The 21181-nt window shown below is 38.8% G+C and overlaps 1 protein-coding gene across 1 annotated transcript; it reads left to right on the top strand.

Annotated features, from left to right (window-relative positions):
* The first annotated feature begins 1633 nt into the window (after positions 1-1633).
* On the top strand, positions 1634-20552 carry LOC143848107 (PHD finger protein ALFIN-LIKE 2-like). The gene is made up of 5 exons (XM_077356920.1): positions 1634-1889; positions 1985-2017; positions 2193-2415; positions 19949-20069; positions 20147-20552. Exons 1-5 carry the CDS (start codon positions 1790-1792, stop codon positions 20399-20401), a joined length of 732 nt encoding a protein of 243 aa, XP_077213035.1. The 5' UTR covers positions 1634-1789; the 3' UTR covers positions 20402-20552.
* The last annotated feature ends 629 nt before the right edge of the window (positions 20553-21181 follow it).

The raw sequence follows: 21181 nt of genomic DNA, 5'->3' as shown, positions 1-21181 counted from the left end.
GTTTCCAAGGGCCCAGGCTTGTGTTAGAACCCCAGGACAAAGCATTAGTAGAATCCCCTTCCATGCTGAGAGGTCCTAACCGTTGTTTCGCAAACCATCTCAATCCCCAAAGCAACACCTTTGCTTCCGCTTCAACCGGATCCGAAAAGGACATCACAATACAACCTTTTTGAATATTGCATCAATCCTCCAATATCGGCAGGACCGGGGTTTCCAAAAGAGCTACCATCAAAGTTTAGCTTAAAGTAGCCCTCCGATGGCAGGATCCATTTAGGGCAGAATATCTCCTCTGATTTTTTTTCATGTATAACCACATGCCAACACCGGAGAATGTCGCCGACGCTATAGCAAGGATTATTCTTCTCATTTGGCCAAGCGATCAAGTCTAACCGGATATCCATTGCAACACGTCGCCATCTCTTTTCCTTTTCTTTGAAAATTCTATTGTTTCTTTCTTTCCAAATATGCCAAATCAAAGCATATGGAGCAATTTTCCACATTGACAGATCCACGCTGCCAAGAGGAACACCAACCCAATGGATAAGCACCTTCTTGATTGACTTTTGAAATAGCAATGAGATTCCAAAAGTTTTTATAACCCCTATCCATAGTTGATGCGAGAAAGTACATAACAACAAAAGATGATCCAGAGTTTCCTCCTCCATCTTGCAGAAGATACATCGGCTTGCCAATCTAACTTTTCTTCTTTTAATGCGATCGCAAGTGTTGATAATTTTATGGACACCTATCCACGCAAAAGCCGCCACCCTTGGGGGAGCAATAGTCTTCCAAATTTAACCCGACGAGATTCTTCCCTGAAAAGAGACCATGGGGATCTAGGGACCAGACACAGCAATCAAACTCGAATGGGGACACATAACAAGAATTAAGGAGGTAAGAGTAAAGAGGATAGACTCACTATTTGCTCGTCTTTAAGGTCTCTTCTAAGTCTAATGTCCCAAACCACTTGATTTCCCTCCCTTATCAAATGATCACATACTTCAAACTCTTCAGTATAAGTTCGGAAATGCATGGCACAAACTTGACTCCCCTAACCAATGAACCTCCCGCAAAACAAACCCCATCCCTCATTCTTTCCTGCCACAAGCCGAGCTCAATTAAAATCACTCAAAATAGAATGTTTTGAGTTAGAAAAAAGACACTGAGATTGATTGCACTCTATCCTGAGAAAGGTGACAGGTGGTAGATGTCTTCTAGCCATGATCAAGTTGTAGACGTCTTCACCAAAACAAAAAAACCCCACCATTGACCATCATATATAATTGCTGAGGAATGATAGATGCAAGGGCGCCCTTGCATAAAGAGCCGGAAAAATGCCCTTGATTGGATCCAAGTCATTTTCGGAAACCTTTTCAAATCAGTTGAAAAAGTAAATCGGTTGCACTTCATTATGTAGATCCAATCCAATCAAGGGCCCTCGTCCGTTTCTTTACCCTAAGGCACCCTTGCATCTATCATTCCTCATGTTTGCTTAACAAGTTTAACAAGTGCACAGCGCGTGTCACTATCAATTCAATAAAATGTATAGCGCGTGCCACAAGCGAAATGTAAAGAATGATGTGTCTTCGCGAGTAGGATTAGCAGTTTTCTTCCACAAAAAAAGAAGAAAGTACATTTCTTTCAAGATCTGAAGAAGTTAGTACCTCTCTCTCTCTCCGTTTTTTGTTTCGCGTCTTCCTCGATTTCTCACGCTTTCCTCTCCATCTAATCGTCCATCTTTTCGGATCTGACTCTCAGATTAATTCCTACTTGTTAAAAATCTCAGGCCATGGAAATGGCTTCAGTTTCTCAGAATCCAAGCACGGTAGAAGAGATATTCAAGGATTACAGTGGCCGAAGGGCTGGGATTGTTCGAGCTTTAACCTACGGTACTTACTCTCTTTTCCTATTTCTCTTTTCTCCTCTAATCTCTCTCTCTCTCTCTCTCTCTCTCTCATAATCCTTGTTCGATTTTTGCTCTCAGATGTCGACGAATTCTACTCACTTTGCGATCCAGGTGAGTTTCCTGTTTCTTGTTTCCTCTTTCTATCTGAATCTGAGTTCATTTTCTTCATATTTAGAATCTAGGGTTTTCTTTCTGCCTCCCAATTTCATTTTAGGTTTTTAGGTTAAATTTAGGATTATGAATTTTCTATTGTGTCTGTGTTTTTTGTGCATTGGTGGGTGTCTAGAGAAGGAGAATTTGTGTCTCTATGGACACCCAAATGACACATGGGAAGTAACTCTTCCAGCAGAAGAAGTTCCTCCTGAGCTTCCAGAGCCTGCTCTAGGGATCAATTTCGCGAGGGATGGAATGCACAGAAAGGATTGGCTTTCGTTGGTTGCGGTACATAGCGATTCCTGGTTGCTCTCTGTTGCTTTCTATCTTGGTGCTCGCTTTAATCGCAACGAAAGGTATGGCCACTTATGATCTCTTGTTCTTGGATTAGGGTTTGGGTTGATGCTATAAGTGTATTGCATTTTTGTGAATCTATTTTACTTTTCTGCACATGAAATGAGTGTAATCTTATGGCTTGGGATTTGTCATTATGCAAAGTTGCAAACCAGTAGAAGAACATCACACTTGCCATAAGTATAATGGGGGGGATGAGTGCTTTTGATTTCTGAAGTGGTATAAACTTTAATTCATTTGATACATTCTTATTGTAACACTAACTCAATTGTGGTTTTCTTACCTGTTAAATTGTGGGCTCTTTTCCTTTATTGGTAAAGCTGAACATGATTTTTATTGATTAATTTCTCCAAGTTGGATACTCTTTTCATAGATACTCTATATTTCTCCTCGTATCTTGACCATCTTGGTCTTTTTCTAATGATATCTCCTACCATTCAAAAGAAAGAAAGAGAGTAAGCTTTTCATAGATGGGTTACATAAAACGATGCCACAATGTACGCAATCCCATGAATTACAAGTATTCTTTTTTACTAACTGAACGCTTGTGAGACTTTTGCCATAGAGGATACACCATAGGAAGGAAATAGCTCTATGAGAGGTTTTTAGATATTGTGTAGTCTCAAATTGGAGGGGATACCTTTTGCTAAGGCATACAAAGATTTAGCAGAGAATTCACTCCTTTGCTCTGGAGACCAAACCAAATCATCCTCGTACTTCACAGGAGAGAAATAATACATAGAGACAATGATGGGGACCATCATAGGGCCATATTTTAATTTTTAAGTGTGTTTTAGGTGTCTTTTAAGTCATTTAAGTTATAGTAGGGGTAATAGGGTCTTTTTTTCATCAAAATAACTTAAGTTATGTGAGTTATGGTTGTTTTAAATTGGCCCCGCACATGTATTACTGGATTTTAAGCGGGAGCATGTCTTTAAGTCATTAGAAAAAGGTAGTTTGGTCCTTAGGGTTTTTTATTGGTTTGATATAAATACTTTGTGTTGGGTTTGTAAAAGAATACACTATTTTCATTTGCTATGAGATATGTAGAGCTTCTTGGAGAAAAAAAGGTTTCATCATCTTCTTCTTCTTTGGTGAGATGCCAAGGAAACTCATGGTGTGAAGCCTTGAGATAAGTAGCATACTTATTTTACTTGTTACATAATGAGTTACTATATTTCTCTCTTCTCTTTTAGTTTTTTCTCCCATAACCCATCTTGCCAAAACCCTAAACTTATCTTGCTATTTTCTTTTTTCTTTTTCCACCTAATCTTCTACCCACAACCCTAGAATACCCATAAAAAAATTCTCCAACCCTAGAAACACCATCCCAATTCATTCATGCTTTGTGCCCCTTTCATTTTGTCCAAAAAACTAATTTTACCCCTTCTGGCTCCCTTCGAAAACCTTCCGACTTTTGTCTGCATATTTCGAAACCTACCCAAAGCCCTATTCGAGGTCCAAAATCTTCCTCATAGGCATATTGCAATTGTTTTAAGACTTTGTGAGATTTGTACGTTGGACTGGAATGCACTTTAGTGGGGTTGCTGAAATTTCTCATTTGTTAGAATTGTGACTTTTTGGAATTCTTGATATTTGCATGCACATGTGTAGATTGATTACATAATTAGATTTACTCATGGATAATCTTAAAATATATATTGTTTGATCATATTTTTATGGTTGAATTGTAGAAGTTGCATGCTGTCCAGATTCGCGGTACTTTTGTTATTATCCTTTTCATATTTCAGGTCTTCTAGAACTTGATAGTTTGCCTCCTTTCCGCTTCTAGATAACCCCATAGAAGTTGTTCCCGTCCTATGTCAGATTTGGTATTAGAGCCCAGGATGGAAACATGTCGTCTAGTGCATAGATGCACTGAAGATTGAATAGTTGAACTATTGGAAGGCTTGAATACCAAATTTGACGGGTTGCTATCCCACTTGGATTACATGGATCATATTTACCAAGATTTTCATGCTCATCCTCTAGCCGCAAAGACTTCGCAGATTGCACAGAGTCAGGAGATCGTGCCGGAACAACCTTTGTTGATACCTTCTTTGGAGAGCACGAAATTAGAACAACGGACAAGAGCCACAATCCTCATATAAAGCTGGTTTCGACATAAGTTAATTTGTGAATATTATATGAGAATCAAGAGCAACAACTGTCATACAACATGCCTAGAAGAGGAGGGCCGCTCGACGTAGTCAGCAGGAGCTTCAGATTACACCAGGAAAGTCATCGATTTTAATGTTTGGACCCTCGCCAAATTTTCACTGCTTGCTCGAGGATACACAAGTAGAAGCCTACAGACATAAGGAAGTAGAAGAACCAAGTTTCTCTTTGCCTAAGCGGACACGTCATCAATTATACATCGAAAGCACACATGGTGATCATACTACTTCAAACCAACGACATGAGTGCCTAAAGCTACTTGTGTGTTGGAAGTACCTAGTTCGTTGGAAAGGACAACCGTATGCGATATGTGCGAGGATTCCAATTGAAGAACTCTTACTCATCATGCCAATCATTTTATTCAATGGGGCCAAATCGGGTTGAATCTTTTCAAGCAAGGGAGAATGATGGGGACCATCGTGGGGCCATATTTTAATTTTAAAGTGTGTTTTAGGTGTCTTTTAAGTTCTTTAAGTTATAGTCGGAGTAATAGGGTCTTTTTGCATCAAAATAACTTGTGTGAGTTATGATTGTTTTAAATTGGCCTCACACATTTATTACAGGATTTTAAGTGGGAGCCTGTCTTTAAGTCATTCGAAAAATGTAGTTTGGTCCTTAGGGTTTTTTATTGGTTTCATATAAATACTTTATGTTGGGTTTGTAAAAGAAAAGACTACTTTCATTTGCTATGAGATATGGAAAGCTTCTTGGAGAAAAATGGGTTTCATCATCTTCTTCTTCTTCTTTGGTGAGATGCCAAGGATTCTTTGGTGGGGTGCCAAAGAAACTTATGGTGTGAGGCCTTGAGATAAGTAGTAATAATTTATTGTTTACTATTCTTATCTCTTCTCTTTAAGTTTTTCTCCCATAACCCACCATTCCAAAAAAAAAAACTCTAAACCTAACTTGCATTTTTCTTTTTACCCATTCTCTACCCAAAACTCCTAGAATACCTATTAAAATGAAATCTTTAACCTTAGAAACACCATTCGAACCCTTTCATCCCTTGTGCTCTTTTCGTTTTTCCCAAAAACTAATTTTAGACCTTCTCGGCACCCTTCGACAACCTCCCGTCATATGTCTACACCCATCCACACCTATCAATATGTCCCTAACTTAATCACCTATTTTAGGACCTAGACCCTTAATTTTTACTCATCGCTTTCACCCATATTCCCTACCACCATACCCTTCACCACCCCGACACCCTTCGAAAACCTCCCGGCATGTGTCTGCATGCTTCTAAACCTAGTAGAAATCTTTTTCCAACCTCATAACATATTTTAGGAACCAAAACCTAATTTTTACCCATGCTTTTCACCCCTAGCATCCCTTCTACTGACCCGTCTTGCATCAGATTTGGTATCAGAGAGAAATATTAATTCAACCTTCAATCGTCCTGCACAAGGTTTTAATTTTCGGTTTCGGAATACGTTTCGGTCCTCACCGAAACCGAAATTTCGGCGAAATCTGACGAAATCTTCCTAACGGCTATTTTATAGGGTATATAATTTTGATGAAATTTCCGAAATTTCAGTAATTTCGGAATAATATTAAATAATGAATTAAAACCAGATTTTTTGGAGATATTCCTTAAAATTCGGCTTCACCCTATTTCGGTAATTTCGGTAGAAATTTTGTAATGTTTCGACTTCACCCTATTTCGATTTCGGTCGAAATTTAAAACCTTGGTCCTGCACGAGACAAATTCAAAAAGAATTCACCAGGTATCCTAATGGAAGTATCTTCTTGAATTAGAGGAGTAATGGTCATATGTGCTACACGACCATCAACATAATCTGTAACAAGATAGTGTGCACTCCTGAACAAGATGGCTTGTTCTTCTCAACATAATCTGCAGTAATGGAAGTTCCTTTGTGAATTAGACGTACGCTTTTTGGGACCCGAAGAAGTTTGTACCCAAATGAGATACCATGTACTCTTGAACAAGATGGCTTGTTCTTGGTTAAATCATTACTGGCTAAACCTTAGGACCATTGCCTTTGTGGTGTGTATTCCATGGGAAGGTTGTCACTGAAGATCAACTGATTAAAAGGAAGGTCTGCGATTCTCGTGATTGCACATTTTGTGGTGCTTCGGTGAGTCCTCTATCCACCTTTTCATTCAATACTCGTGGTTGGCTCAAATACGCAGCTACTTTTTTAGCTTATTTGGTGTGCGTTTGGAAATAAATGTCTTTTCTGCTATCATCTTCTCTGGGATGGTGGTGTATGTTGGTGGGAGATGAGAGCCTCAATTGCTTTTGGGGAATTCCTCTTTTCTTTAATATTTTGGAATTTTTGTAAGTATAGAAATGACCGAATCTTCAATGGAAAATGTAAAGAAATTGTCCTTGTAATTAATTGGATCATTGTTGAAGTATTAGAACACATGTCAAAGTCTCCTAGTTTTGTATGTATAGATATTCAAGATCTAATTAAGGACTGGATATTGAGTCCTTGATACTTAGTCCCCCGTTCTCTCCTTGCTTGGCTAAAGCTCAACTTCGGGCGCCATTCCCGGACCTAGCAGCAGACGGGCGGGCCGGGCCGGGCCTGAATTCAGACCGGACCAGACTCTTCTTTGCTTGAGCTGCTCCCACGCACGTAGACCGGAAGATCTCAGTTGTCCTGGACTGGACAAGTACGTAGAGATCTTCGTGGGACCAGGGACCCATTCTATGGTATTAAGTTCACAAGTGAAGGTAGTGTTTCTATCTCCTCACGAGCGGAGGTGACAACATATTCTCTCACTTTTGATGATGATGTTGTCTGCTTGGCTGGTATTGGGGTTGATGGGTGGGTGGGGGAGTGTATTCGGATCCTTGCATCAATTTTCTTTTGGCCATTGCATGTCGCTGCTGTGAAAGTGACTTTGTGTAGGTTAGCAATAGAGCGGTATGGAGCGGAATCAAATTGGTTTTTCATCTTAGGCCGTCCAATGGGGTCAATTCAGCCTTAAATGGAGAAAATGGATCTAGTGGTGCATCTTTACCATAATGGGGGCCAATTTGGTCATTTCATTGCACCCATTGGTTTCTTTCAAGGAGACCCTTTGTCTCAATTGCTTTTCAACGCTGACAACCGAGAATATTGGTTAGATCCTCTCTAAAGCTATAGAGACCGGTGTCCTTCAAGGTACTATGTTGTGCCTGAGGGGTCAGTCCATCTCTCACATGCAATATGCGAATGTCACAATTGTATCCGTTGAGGCTTCTTTCTGTCAATCTGTTTACATCAATAATTTTTTTGTGAAAGTAATAAGAATGATATGTCTTCGCAAGTGGGCTTAGCAGTCTTCTCCAACAAAAAAGAAAGAAGTACGTTTCTTTTTCAACATTTTAATTACATTTATAATGGAGACCACCATTCAAAAACTAATCACTAAAGTCCTTTGTGTGTGGGCTCAATGATGACCAATTGGGTGTTGATCCCCTTGCCTCCGTCCTCAATTTCAATTCGGACTCCCTCCAAAGTAAGGACCTTGGTCCCACTCAAAGATAGGGATTGTTGTCTTTGGTAGTGATACTGCTATTAAAGAAGGAGATCTTGTCAAGCGCACTGGATCTATTGTGGATGTTCCTGCTGGAAAGGCCATGTTAGGCCGTGTGGTCAACGCGTTGGGAGTACCTATTGATGGAAGAGGGGCTCTAAGCGCCTCTGTCCCCATGATTGAGACCCTATGGTTGAAAGAAGCGAGTCTAGACTGAAAATTTGAAAAACCAAGTATCCGTCTTTTCATGGGATTGCCATATTAAAGGCCTCTATACAAATATCCCTACTTTTTTTCTTCTTCCATGCATAAGATTCCCCATTATGTAGCAGAAAGGATAGAGAGAATCCATTGGAAATTTCTATGCTATAATGACTTGACATTTAGGAGAGGCCACTTAACTGTTTGGCAGTCTTAGGATAAAGAATATTAGGATGCAAAGTTTGACACTATTTGCCAAACGGTGATGGTGACTAGTAAACACTAAACAATAAGGAAAAGTCACAGGCTAAGATCATCATCTCCAAGTACCAAAAGGGAGGGGTGCGGCCTGTACCTAGGAGAGGGGTGATTGAGGGCTCTCCTATATGGAATTCTTGGAGATCTAAAGTGACAACCTTCAAAACTACTATCTCCTTTTTTGTCAAGGATGGGTTGAGTATCTATTTTTAGCTGGATAAGTGGTGCCGCGAATTGCTTGCTTTGGTCTTCTCAAACCTATTCACAAAATCTGTTTATCACAGAGCATCAATTGCTGATTACATGGATAAAGGGGGCCCTCGCTGTGTTGTCACACCCATCTTGAGATAAGGCATGTCTTTAAGCATCAAATGACTTTCACATTATTTGAAAACTTAAAAGGACCATGATTTTTCGTCTCGTGATTACGTAGATAAGATAACTTGGTCTCATGAATCATGATTTTAAATTTCCACCGAAACTGACACGGAATGACTGAAATATTTCCCTTTCCCTCCCCACCACACACCATATTGAAACAAAAATGTAAGTTTATTAGTAGTGTACTATATCAGTATGTGTTACATATTTTTATTTATATAAATTGGAAGTGAAATTTTATATATTTATTATGTATACGTCTTTATATGAATTACATGTAAAATGTGGCATGTATTGAATTATCAAACATGCAACAGTGCATGTTACTAGGTGTTCGATGTTGTGAAACAAATTATGAATGACTGTCTTGCTTATGTGATGGTTTCTAAGTTTGTATTTGTGTTTATTCTATCATTTCCTGAAAGTTCATCTTAAAATTCTATCATTTGCATATGTTTCTATACATTTCCCTGATTTTATAGGATTTCCCCCGAAATTTTCAACAGAAACCGAAATGTTTCCATTTCCATGGCGATTGAAACCGAAACCAAAACCAAAATTGAAGACCTTGTCCTGAACATAGTGTGATTTTTGTAGTCAAGTCTTATTATGCTATATCTGCATATTGTCAGAATTAATCCTAGTTTCCCAACATCAAAATGAAATATGTTTCTGAGTACTGTTATTGGAGACATTATTTGCAATTGGATATTTATCAACGCTAAGTTGCCCTCGTCCCCTCCTTTTCTCCCCCACTCAGAGCGTCTGAGGGATTTTTAATGTCCACCCTTGGGTGGATTAAACTCAATGTCAAAAACTAGCAAAGTTTCTCAGAGCTATCACTCTACTATTTGTTTGATGTGGATTTTGGGCTGGGCGAGGGAGTGACTTTCACTTTTTCTTACCCCAGTGACAGATTTTTACTGGCTTATGCAGGTCCTTGTGGTGATAGCAATGTAGCTGATGTCAAGATTTCATATTTCAATTTCAGTCATGATGAAACTGTTTTATTTGGATATTTCGGTGGAAATCCTTGAAAATCGTTTCAGTCTTAGGTCCTCTAGGATGGGGCTTGCAACCCATTCGGAGGTTAACAAATGGATCTTTCTAATATTACAACATCCACTTCAGGGCAAATTTCTTTGGGTCATTGAGGAAATTTATTTGGACCATTTGAAGCTTATGTGCCATGAAAGCTGAAGATTGTGCAAATAAATGAAGTTAGTAAACATTCAAATTGAAGCTGAGTTGATTAAAGTAATTTACCAGAAAGAGAAAGTCCTTTTAATGCCTCCAAACAATCAAATCGCTACCATTGGATTCCAGTTTTGTTGCTAAATGGAACTCTTAGCACAAATTCTGTAGCTGGATAGAATGGGCAATATTCCAAATGAGATCATTCACAATCTTAACCTCTTAGTTTGATAGGATGTTTGGACACTGTGTCAATAATCGAGACTGATGCTTGTCTTTGTCCTGCTTCTACGAAAGCTTTTGCAAGTTTGATCACATCCATCCCCATATTGAAGACATCATTATTGGATGGAAGATCTGTGTTGCGAACTGATCGTGTACTTAACCCAGCGTCAAGTGTTCATGCATAATGGAGGCTGAATCTTGAGGTAGGTGTTTGGTGGTATCTGAAAGCATAGTGGTTTTTGGGAAAAAATAAGTATTTGAAGTAAAGAAAGCTTGAGTTTTGGGACTACTAAAGGTTTTAAATATTGATTTTCATGATATTTGCATTTTAGGATTTCTATTAGTAGTTGTTTTTTAATGGTAAAAATTATATTGATAAAAAGGGGAGAACTTCGCGACCGAGATGGTCAAAACAAAGATATAATCATCATATGAAGATACAAATAATAAAAAGAGCCATCAAGGAGGGGGTAAGTCAAAGAACTCCAAGGCAACCCTATCTACTCCATCTCTGGCAAGCCTATCGGCCTCTCCATTAGCCGATCTTCTCACATGTAGAAAAGAAATTGATGAATCCCTGACACGGTCAGCAATCTCATCTATTCAGCAAACCTCCAGGAGAGGACAGGGGAGAACCTTTAAGCAAACAGATCACGTTTACGGAATCACCTTCCACCACGACCTTATCCAGATTATGTGATTCCAACTTCCGTATTCCTTGGAGCACCGCTTGCAACTCCGCCTCATTAGAATTCGCAAAACCAATAGGCCTAGAAAAAGCCCAAATAATCGCACCATAATCATCCCTAAGGAGACTCTCAATGCCCGACGGTCCGAGATTTCCAAGACTTGAGCCATCATAATTTAGCTTCACTGAGCCAGGCTCAAGAGGCAGAGATAACCTCTCTATGCTCAACTCCCCAACAAATCTCCCTCCACCCATGCCACAAGTCGTAGGCGGAGACAAACCTGAAAGGGGTTAGAATTCGCACCCAAGCAATCGTTAATGCAAGAATCTTTATATAGCTGAAACTGGGCCTTTTTACGATTCCCCTGGATACTCTACCGTTCCTCTAATCTTTCCTTTCAATCGCCATGGAGCAAATTGCCAACTTTGCATCGATTCACTTAATTTTTGAGGGAATACAAATGTTGTACCAAATCTATCCAATATTCTACCCCAAGCGAATCTAGCCAGTTTGCAATTAAGGAACACGTGTCCATAGTTTCTCCCGCCTCCACACAGAGGGTATAGTGATCTATGATAATCATATCCCGATTACGAAGATAGACTACAAAGAGGATTTTGTCAAGTTAGGCAGTCCACTCAAAAGCGTGCACCCTTGGTGTGGCAGGGGTGCACCATACTCTAGCCAAGTACGAGGATATAGGGACGGGTCCAAGATGATGATAGAAAGACTTGACACTGAAAATCTGGGGAGAGCTCTAGATCCAAACTCTAGTGTCATCTCCAGATCTCATGATATAAATTGACTGCAACCTTTCTAGAAGACGAGCAACACCATCCAACTCTCTATCAAAGAAATTTCTTCTAAAATAAATATTCCAAGCCATTTGAGGACCCTCCCCTGCATGCAAGCCTTTACAAAAACCTCTTTATCATTGCTGTTTCTAATGGTTTGCACTGGACCGGATATTGCTCATTCGGTTGGTGTGTTAAGTAGGTTCATGGCTAATCCCGGAAAGATGCATTGGCAAGCGGCAAAGTGGGTGCTTCAGTATTTGAGAGGCAGTAGTGATTATTCCATTACTTTTAGCAAAGGTTCGACATCAATTCAAGGGTTTGTGGATGCAAGTTATGCCGATGACCGTGATATAGGGAGATCTACTACGGGTTATGTTTTACGATTTGCTAATGGGGCGATAAGTTGGATGTCTAAACTTCAAACAACGGTGGTATTATCAACTATCGAGGCGGAGTACACGGCGGCAACGGAAGCTTGCAAGGAAGCGGTTTGGCTTCAAGGTTTGATGGGTGAGATTGGCATTGAGTCAAAACCCATGAATTTGTTTTGTGATAACTTGAGTGCTATTTATTTGGCTAAGAATCCGGTTAATCACAAAAGGACCAAACACATATTCGTCCAATATCACTACATTCAGGAAGTCATTGAAGACGGAAGGATCTGATTGTTGAAAGTGGGAACCAAAGAGAATGTGGCGGATATGCTCACTAAGGTGGTTGAAGGAGAGAAGTTGGAGTGGAGCTTGACTTCTCTCGGAATTATGTCAAGTTGAGTTTGGTGATTTTGGCAATGGCAAGTGGTGATTTTCTATCAAGGGGGAGATTGTTGGATTATGATATAAAATCACTTGGGTTAACTTCCTTAAGAAGGAGCATTCGTGCCATGTGTTTATTATAAGTGACCAAAGAAGGTTTTATCTTTAGTGGTGGACTTATTCTTAAAAGGGAGGTTAAGAACTTTTTTCTACAAGAAAAGGGGTTTTCTGTCTCCAAGGGTTTCTTCTTCTTCTTCCTTTGCAAGGACTTTGATCCAAGGTTGTTGGGTTCTCTTATGGTGTCTTTGGGGTTGTGAAAACATTGTAACATAAGCGTGGCAATATGTCCGTAGTTTGCTAGCTAGATATGGAAAAGGCATACAAACACTTGGATTTGTTGACTACTTACTGAGAATATGTGGTTTGTGGCCGAGCAGAGAAACTTGATATGGGAATGCATATCAATAGCTCATTTCTCAATCCTTGTGGATGATTCTCTCAAATGCTATTTCTAGATCATGAAAGATCTTTGACAAAGTGAGGCTTTAAATAGGTAATTGTGAAAGCAATTAGATGCGAGGTTGTCAAGGCTTCAGGCTAGTCAACCCAGGGATGCAGCTGCTGCACCTTCAATTCCCGAATGACATCTGATTCTTTTGTGATGCATCAATGGAAAAGGCACACATTGTTATTAGATGTTTTGGAGCATTTTAAAGGCACATGTTAATTTGATGAAGTCGATGGTGATGGGTATTGATTTAGTGGAGGATCTGGGCAAGGTGGTAGCTTCATGTTTGCATTATAGGAGGGGAAATTTCCCTTGATCCTACTTTGGGACCCAGGATTGGAAAGTGTGGAAAAGCTGATGATCGGCTTCATGGTTGGTAGATTCTTGATATCATTGCTATTTCCAGATCATGAAAGATTCTTGATAGCATTGCTATTTCAAGCTCATTTCTCAATCCTTGTGGATGATTCTCTCAAATGCTATTTCTAGATCACTAAAGATCTTTGACAAAGTGCGGCTTTAAATAGGTAATTGTGAAAGCAATTAGATGCGAGGTTGTCAAGGCTTCAGGCTAGTCAACCCAGGGATGCAGCTTCTGCACCTTCAATTCCTGAATGACATCTGATTCTTTTGTGATGCATCAATGGAGGACTTCAGGCTAGTCAACCCAGGGATGCAGCTTCTGCACCTTCAATTCCTGAATGACATCTGATTCTTTTGTGATGCATCAATGGAGGACTTCAGGCTAGTCAACCCAGGGATGCAGCTTCTGCACCTTCAATTCCTGAATGACATTTGATTCTTTTGTGAATCATCAATGGAAAAGGCACACATTGTTATTAGATGTTTTGGAGCGTTTTAAAGGCACATGTTAATTTGACAAAGTCGATGGTGATGGGTATTGATTTAGTGGAGGATCTGGGCAAGGTGGTAGCTTCATGTTTGCATTATAGGAGGGGAAATTTCCTTTGATCCTCCTTTGGGACCCAGGATTGGAAAGTGTGGAAAAGCTGATGATCGGCTTCATGGTTGGTAGATTCTTGATAGCATTGCTATCAAGAAAATCCTTTGAATTTTCATTACTACATTATTTCTTTCATTATATTGTTGAAATTAATGAATGAAGTGGCTATTTTCCTATATTTTGTATTTATTTAAAGCATATATAGATGTGGTTGTATACATTTTTAGTTTAGAATGGATCTTATTGTTCTAGATATGCACAATGTTGCATCTCATTAGATGTTTAATCTTGTTAAACTTTTATGAATGATTGTGACTAGCATTTCCTGAAGTGTTATCTTAAAATACCATCATTTGCATGTATTTTCCTAAAACTTCCGTGATTGTATAGGTTTTCTGCCCAAATCTATGGCTAAAACTTACGTTTTTTCATTTATGTGGCGATTGACATGCATACAGAAAGCGACATTTAAAACCTCGCTTTTGGGTATGAGTGGTCTACAGAGAGATCATGAGAGTACTGTGAGTTTGGCTTTGACGGCCTTTCTCTTTGATGGTGGGATCTAACCAACTCCAATAAGACTGGGATTCTATCTATTTGTCAAGGCTCTAAGCTTGTGACTTGTCATCTTAAATTCATCTTATAGTGGGGGTTGGCTCAAGCAATATATTAGATGGTTTCTAACAAGAGATCTTTCCCATGGAGGCTGGCTGACCTGATTGAGGAGATTCTCTAGACCTATGTGGTTCCATTGAAGTGACTTTTGTATAGACTCTTAGAAAGGCCGATAGGGAGGCAGATTCTTTAACCAAAGGAGTCATACGAGTCACATTTCATAATGAGTGTCCAGAGAGTGTTTCTCCCTTGAATCTTGAGGTAGAAATGCTTCTTTATTTGTTAACTTTTGCTTGTTGTTCTTGTTATCGCTCTGCCTCTCAGTTTGCTCCATGTACTTTATTTCATTAATATATTGTTATCGTTCACAAACACGTTGTTCGAACCTTTCTTAAAAGCTTTCTTTGAATCTTCTTTATTAGTGGTTGGGTCACTAAGATATCTGTCTGCTGAACTGTGAGATTGCAACTCTAGTCTAATATTTGCAATTCCAACTTCTTGAGCATTCATGATTATCCGAAATGGATGCCTCTTCTTTATTCCTTGATCTAGGTTACATAGCCCCGTTAGAGGGACGTTTGCAACACGGATCACCATTTTAGAGTCCTAGTCAAAGTGGGGTCATATAACATTCCCTCTCGCATTAGCAAGCGGTCCCCATGGTGTCAGTTGATTCTCTTCTTCTCACATTTTCTCATACCAAATATTGTGCATGCATTGTTTATTATTATTTAAAATATTGAGGAAAATGTCACTACTCACTTTATAAACACTTCAATGATTGGCTGCTGATGAATTACTAGCAATTTTAATAGTCTATAACAGCTAATTTTAAAGAGTGCTACATGAAGGAGTGCCATTATCAGAAGAGGGATTGCGGTCATCATTTCCCAATATAATTTACAATATAATTTGTGTGCACAAATTTACATGTAGTTGGTAGTATGTGCATGTGGGACCTGAATTTTCCTACCCCTAGTTAGGTGTGCAACTCAGGTTGATTTTGAGAATTCGGGTTGAGCTTTTACTGTAAAATCGTGTTCGGGTTGTTTCCAATTCATTTTCAGCAAAAGCTCAACTGACCCGATCTGAGTTTCACCCCTCCCCTAGTGTACTGCATACTGAAGGTAGTCATGCACTACATCCCTAAGTGCCCAAACGATAGTCTTCCCTACCTATGTGTATCAAAGTGCACACCATGGGCACTCGCTGGTACTGCATACCTGAACGACTGAAGTTGTAGGTAACATTGGTAGCATTTTGCCATTTTTTTGTCAGATATATGTGGTTTTTCATATCTCGGGCACCAATATCTATTTCGCGTGGCTGATGTTCTTGGGAGTTATTGGGAAAGATTATATCTTGCTTTTTTGAGATTGAAGCTATATTTTTACAGGCAATTGGTTAAGTCTATTGTTATTGTCTCTAATGAAGTCATTGGTGGATCTATAGGGCATAGTTTCAAATGTTGGTTTTCGTATGGACGTCGGTTGTCATGGAAGTGAAGACATGTCGGTTTTATGATTTTTAAAAATATTTATTATTTTATAAGTTTTTAATACAAAATATTAAGTAAAAACTAATGTTCATAAGAAAAATGTGAAATCATACCAGTCTCTAGATTAGAAAACTGCTCTTTTTGCAACAAATATTTATAGCATTTTATGTAGTCTTCACTGGGTTTTTATCAAAATTTTTAATATAGTCATTTTCCTAATTTTAAGGATTTTCTAACAAAATAAATAACATAATTAATTTTTGAAAAAAAAAAACTTGACTCCGTCAATCGGTAGATCGTGCAAGATCACATGTTAAAAGAGTAGATGCTAATATGCACATCAGCACATGATTATTATTTTTTGGATATATAGTTTTTCCCAAATTTTGAAACTCACAATCCATGAAATTGGAAATTTTCTGAAATTCAAATTCAAAATTTCATGCACTAATCGATGTGGAAATGCATCAAATCAACAATTTGTTGAAAACATAAGATTTTTATTGACACCGGCTGTGATATTGACATGTCGACCGAAGTCCAAGAATATATTATGATATATACATTATATTATAACATAACAGAAATTGATTGATTTTTTTGGTAAAATCCTGCATTTTGACATTTGGATTTTCGCCTCAATTCTCACGTTAAAATGTCCCCTCAAATATCGTAATTCCTTTCTTATCACCTCTACACATGCTCTCTCTCTCTCTCTCTCTCTCTCTCTCTCTCTCTCTCTCTCTCTCTCTCTCTCTCTCTCTCGTCGCACGACTCTCTTCCCTCTTTCTCGAGAAGATTCCCGTCCTCCATGTATCTCTCTCTTCCTCTTGAGACCCCTTTGCAAAATCTCTCGAGCTTTCTCTTCCCAAAACTATATCTAAATTCCTTTCTTATCCCCTTTGCACATGCCTCTCTCTCTCTCTCTCTCTCTCTCTCTCTCTCTCTCTCTCTTCGAGACCCCTTTTTAAAATCTCTCGAGCTTTCTCTTCCCAAAACCCTAAGCGCTCTTTCGCCCTCTCTTTCCTACCCCACTCCTCATACCGAGCTTCAAACCCTCTTCAATCTTTCCCCTCTATTGTCTCGGTCCCACTATCTGGAGGCCACAACACATAGATTAGAGTTTTCCTTCATCTTCTTCCCATGTAGATAAATTAGGGTTTTCTTCGTCTTCTTCCATCCGTGCTCCTAGTGCAACACATAGCTTAGGGTTTTTCTTAATCTTCAGTTTTTCTTCATCTTCTCCCTCTGTGTTTTCTCACTTCTTCCAGCCGCGAACAGATCTGTCCCGATGTGAAGTCTTTTTCATTGCAGTTGTTCTTTGATTCCGACATCACCAATCCGAGCTCCAATGTATCCCTTTTTTGCGTCATCTCTACATCCAAACCCGTGATTTGTCGCACTGTTTTCCCTAGCCGACATCTTGTGTTGCAAACTACAATAATTGGAACTGAGGAAAGAAGGCTTTTGTTCACTGGTGTGACCAAGAACCCTCTTCTCAAAAGCAACCCAACCTTCCTCTATCTCGATCCCTTCTTTGACGACTCTATCTATCGGCCATTGTGTCCCAGGTTCCCAAGAAGGTCATTGGAACCCTAATCGATGAGCGTTCCTTCTTCTTTTTTTTCTCAAGAACAACGACAACCTGTTTTGTGTATTCCTTTTCCTTCTCCTTTTGGCGCTATTCAAGCGAAAAAAGGTGAAAAGGGGCCCTATGGATTAAAGGAAAATTATCCTTTTTAAATGGTTATTCCGTAATGAAGTATTCCTTTCTTTTATCTCATATGCTATGTGAGAATATATCATTTTTTTAATGGATCTTCCTTTTAAGTTGGGCCCATTTGTAATTTTAGTTTTTATAGGTTTTTCGTCAGGTTGTTGAATCATCCAAACCCTTCATTTGTTCTGCCCAGCTTAAATATTCCTTGTCCATAAAATCTTGATACTCTGTCTGATCATTTGAAGGATCATACATTACAGAAACTTCTTGAGAGTGGAGGGTTATGATTGTGCTCTGAAGATGATTAATTTCTGGAGCACAGCCTATTTAAGTTAAAGGGCCCAACAAAAGAGTCGTTTGGATTTTCCACTCCGATTGCCATTAACTCATCGCTAACTCGGAAAGTCCGTGAATAAATTAAATAGTAGAAAAGATGGTCTTCTATTTTATATTAGTTCTTTCTTATGTCAATTCTAATTTATTTTTTATTTTGATAATTAGATTTTTAAGTTCTAATTAAATTTTATTTTTCTAATTCCATTTTTAGCAAGACCTACTTTTTGGGTTCGTCTAAGATGGATTTCTCTGACTTTGCCTATGAGGATCTGGACTATCTGGACGATACATTATTGTTTCTTTGTTCGGCTTCATCTCACATTTACTACATACTCTAAGGCCCTGTTTGTTTCAGATTATGACAACCGATTGTCAGACCTAAACCTATGATTGAACTCAAATTTAAATGTAATTTTTAGTCCAATAAATAGGTTTGAGGCGCACAATCGGTTGTCATGATCTCAAACGAACACTGCCTGAGGCACTGTTCGTTTAAGATTATGAAAACTGATTGTGAGTGGTACACTGATTATTGGACTCAAATTTAAATGTAATTTGAGTCCCAATAATAGGTTTGGCACTTCCAATTGGTTGTCATAATTTTAGACGAACATGGTCTAAGAAAACTCCTATGTTGATTCCCCAAAATAGTATGTTATTTTTTATACTGAGATGGGGTTCTCTACTTTTAGGTCTTATAGTTTATACATTTTTGACTTGGTTCTTGGGTTTATGTAGTTTTTTGCTTATTGTTTGTAGATATTTTAACTGATCTTTTTTGTACATATGCTTTTCTTTTCTGTGCCATGCATCGCACGTCGTGTCTTACTAGTTAGTGTGTGTGTGTGTGTGCGCGCGCACGTGCACGTGTGTGCGGACTGATGACCGAGATAATCTTGATATCCACTGATGTCGGCATAATTTCAGCCGACATATTCTATCGATTTCACTTCCAATGTATTTTGTTTTGGTGAGGACTGATGTTGACGTATGTCTGCTGAAACTGACACATTCCAAAACGATATTTGAAGCCATGTATAGGGGTCCTGGCTAGTTACTTGGATTGATAGAGAAAAGTTCGAATTGACAGGTGAAGAATTGATGAAATTGGAGCCTTGATTTTTGATATGCTGAAATAAAAATTTGGGGTTTCCAGCTGTTTCTGATTGTTATTCTTGAAATGAAAAGAACTGCCATGGTAAGATTTCCTTATACCCCAAACATTAATTATTATGTTTTGAATGGTTCCAAACATCAATTAGTCATAATAATAAAAACATCAATTATTCATAATAGAATTGTTAGTTATTATGCAATTGTACGAACCGGAAGTAACTTAATAATTCTGCTCCATATTTAGAAGCTAGCATATTTTTACAGTCAACTAAAATCACTTGAAAGTGATGTAAAAACAGAAACAGGGTTGGCTAAATGCCTCAGATCTTCTGGGTTCTTTCTATGCTTTAAATACTAGACAAACTTCAAAACTATCAGGAACAAATTACTAGAAATTGCTAATGAATGTCTTTGGCACATTAGTGTTTTTGGTGCCGAATTGGCCCACATGTCAGACATTATTGGGACTGTGTTTTTGCTTGCACATGCATATATGCAGCGCTATATTTTTGTTTGGCTTTTTGCCAAACTATGCTCTTCTGGCATTACAGAATATTATGAGGACCACAACATTTAAGGGCTTGTTTCTTGTGGTTCACGATTGACAGGAAGCGTCTTTTTAGTATGATCAATGATCTGCCAACTGTCTTTGAAGTGGTGACTGAAAGGAAACAGGTAAAAGACAAACTTGGAGGGGACAGTGGAAGTAAATCCAGACACTCAGCAAAGGTGAGAACATAATTTTTTTTGTTTATTTCTCTTCTACTTGTTTTCTAGATGAGATGCATGATCTGATACTCCTACAGCGAGCGAGTGACGGACAGATAAAAAGCAATTCAAGGCCAGTTGATGATGATGGTTACGGTGAAGATGAAGATGAACACAGTGAAACCCTATGTGGAAGTTGCGGTGGTAATTACAATGCAGATGAGTTTTGGATTGGTTGTGACATATGTGAGAGGTGGTTCCATGGGAAATGTGTGAAGATAACACCCGCGAAAGCGGAGAGTATCAAGCAATACAAGTGCCCCTCTTGCAGTTTGAAGAAAGGCAGGCAGTAACTAAGCTTGATTGTAGCTGACATTGTAGTAAACTGTTTTCTGATGTTGTGAAACTAATGTTTTAGTGGAAGTGGAAGTGGAAGTCTGTCCTGAACACTCTACATGTTCATTCAGAAACATCATTGTTATTATACTGTTTGTTATGTAACAATCTCTGTCCAATCATTCATGTTGTATGTGCTTAAGACTTCCTGACAATTTCTTGATTTGAATCTCCTCCTATTAAAGAGAGGGCCTCTTTCTAAAGCTTACAAAAACTTTCCCCTGCCATTGTTCGGTGCCTCGTGGTAGTACGAGGCGGGGGAGTGCAGTACTCATATCAGGACCACCAGTGCATTTGGTCCAAAAAGGATTTCTATGTCAAAATCTATCATATAATTTTGATCAATTATTTCGTAAAAATTAAAACTTAAGCTTCCACAACCCTCATATTGTTTAACCATGTTTCAAAGGTTGAACTCCACCTTTTGCAAGCTATTGAATTAGGCGGTCCAAAATCAATATTTTTCTAGGGGTACAACATGGGTCGGGTCGAGCTTTTGGTAAAAAAATGAACCTGAATCCAAATTGATTTTATGATCAAAGCTCAATCCGAATTCCTGAAAACCAATCAGAGTTGCTCCCCTGTCTCTTTCTCTGATTTTATGGTCAAAGCTCAACCTGAATTCCCAAAAATCAACTGGAGTTGCTCCCATATCTCTTTCTCCCCTCGTTGAGAAAAGGATGCTTGGCTCTGAAATTGATCTTTCCTTGTCCCAGGCCCATGCCTATAGGGTAAGG

This window comes from Tasmannia lanceolata, unplaced genomic scaffold (genome assembly GCF_043159265.1).
Source record: "Tasmannia lanceolata isolate RefF3 unplaced genomic scaffold, GAP_Taslan_0.1 ptg000016l, whole genome shotgun sequence".
Taxonomy (NCBI): Eukaryota; Viridiplantae; Streptophyta; class Magnoliopsida; order Canellales; family Winteraceae; genus Tasmannia; species Tasmannia lanceolata.
Note: the sequence above shows the minus strand (reverse complement) of the source record. Positions and strands in the feature narration are given on the sequence as shown.

Coding starts and splice junctions, on each gene's coding strand:
- LOC143848107 (XM_077356920.1), top strand. CDS start 1,790: ATGGAAATGGCTTCAGTTTCTCAGAATCCAAGCACGGTAGAAGAGATA. Junction 1,890..1,984: donor TGTTCGAGCTTTAACCTACG/GTACTTACTCTC, acceptor TTTTGCTCTCAG/ATGTCGACGAATTCTACTCA. Junction 20,070..20,146: donor AATCCAGACACTCAGCAAAG/GTGAGAACATAA, acceptor ATACTCCTACAG/CGAGCGAGTGACGGACAGAT.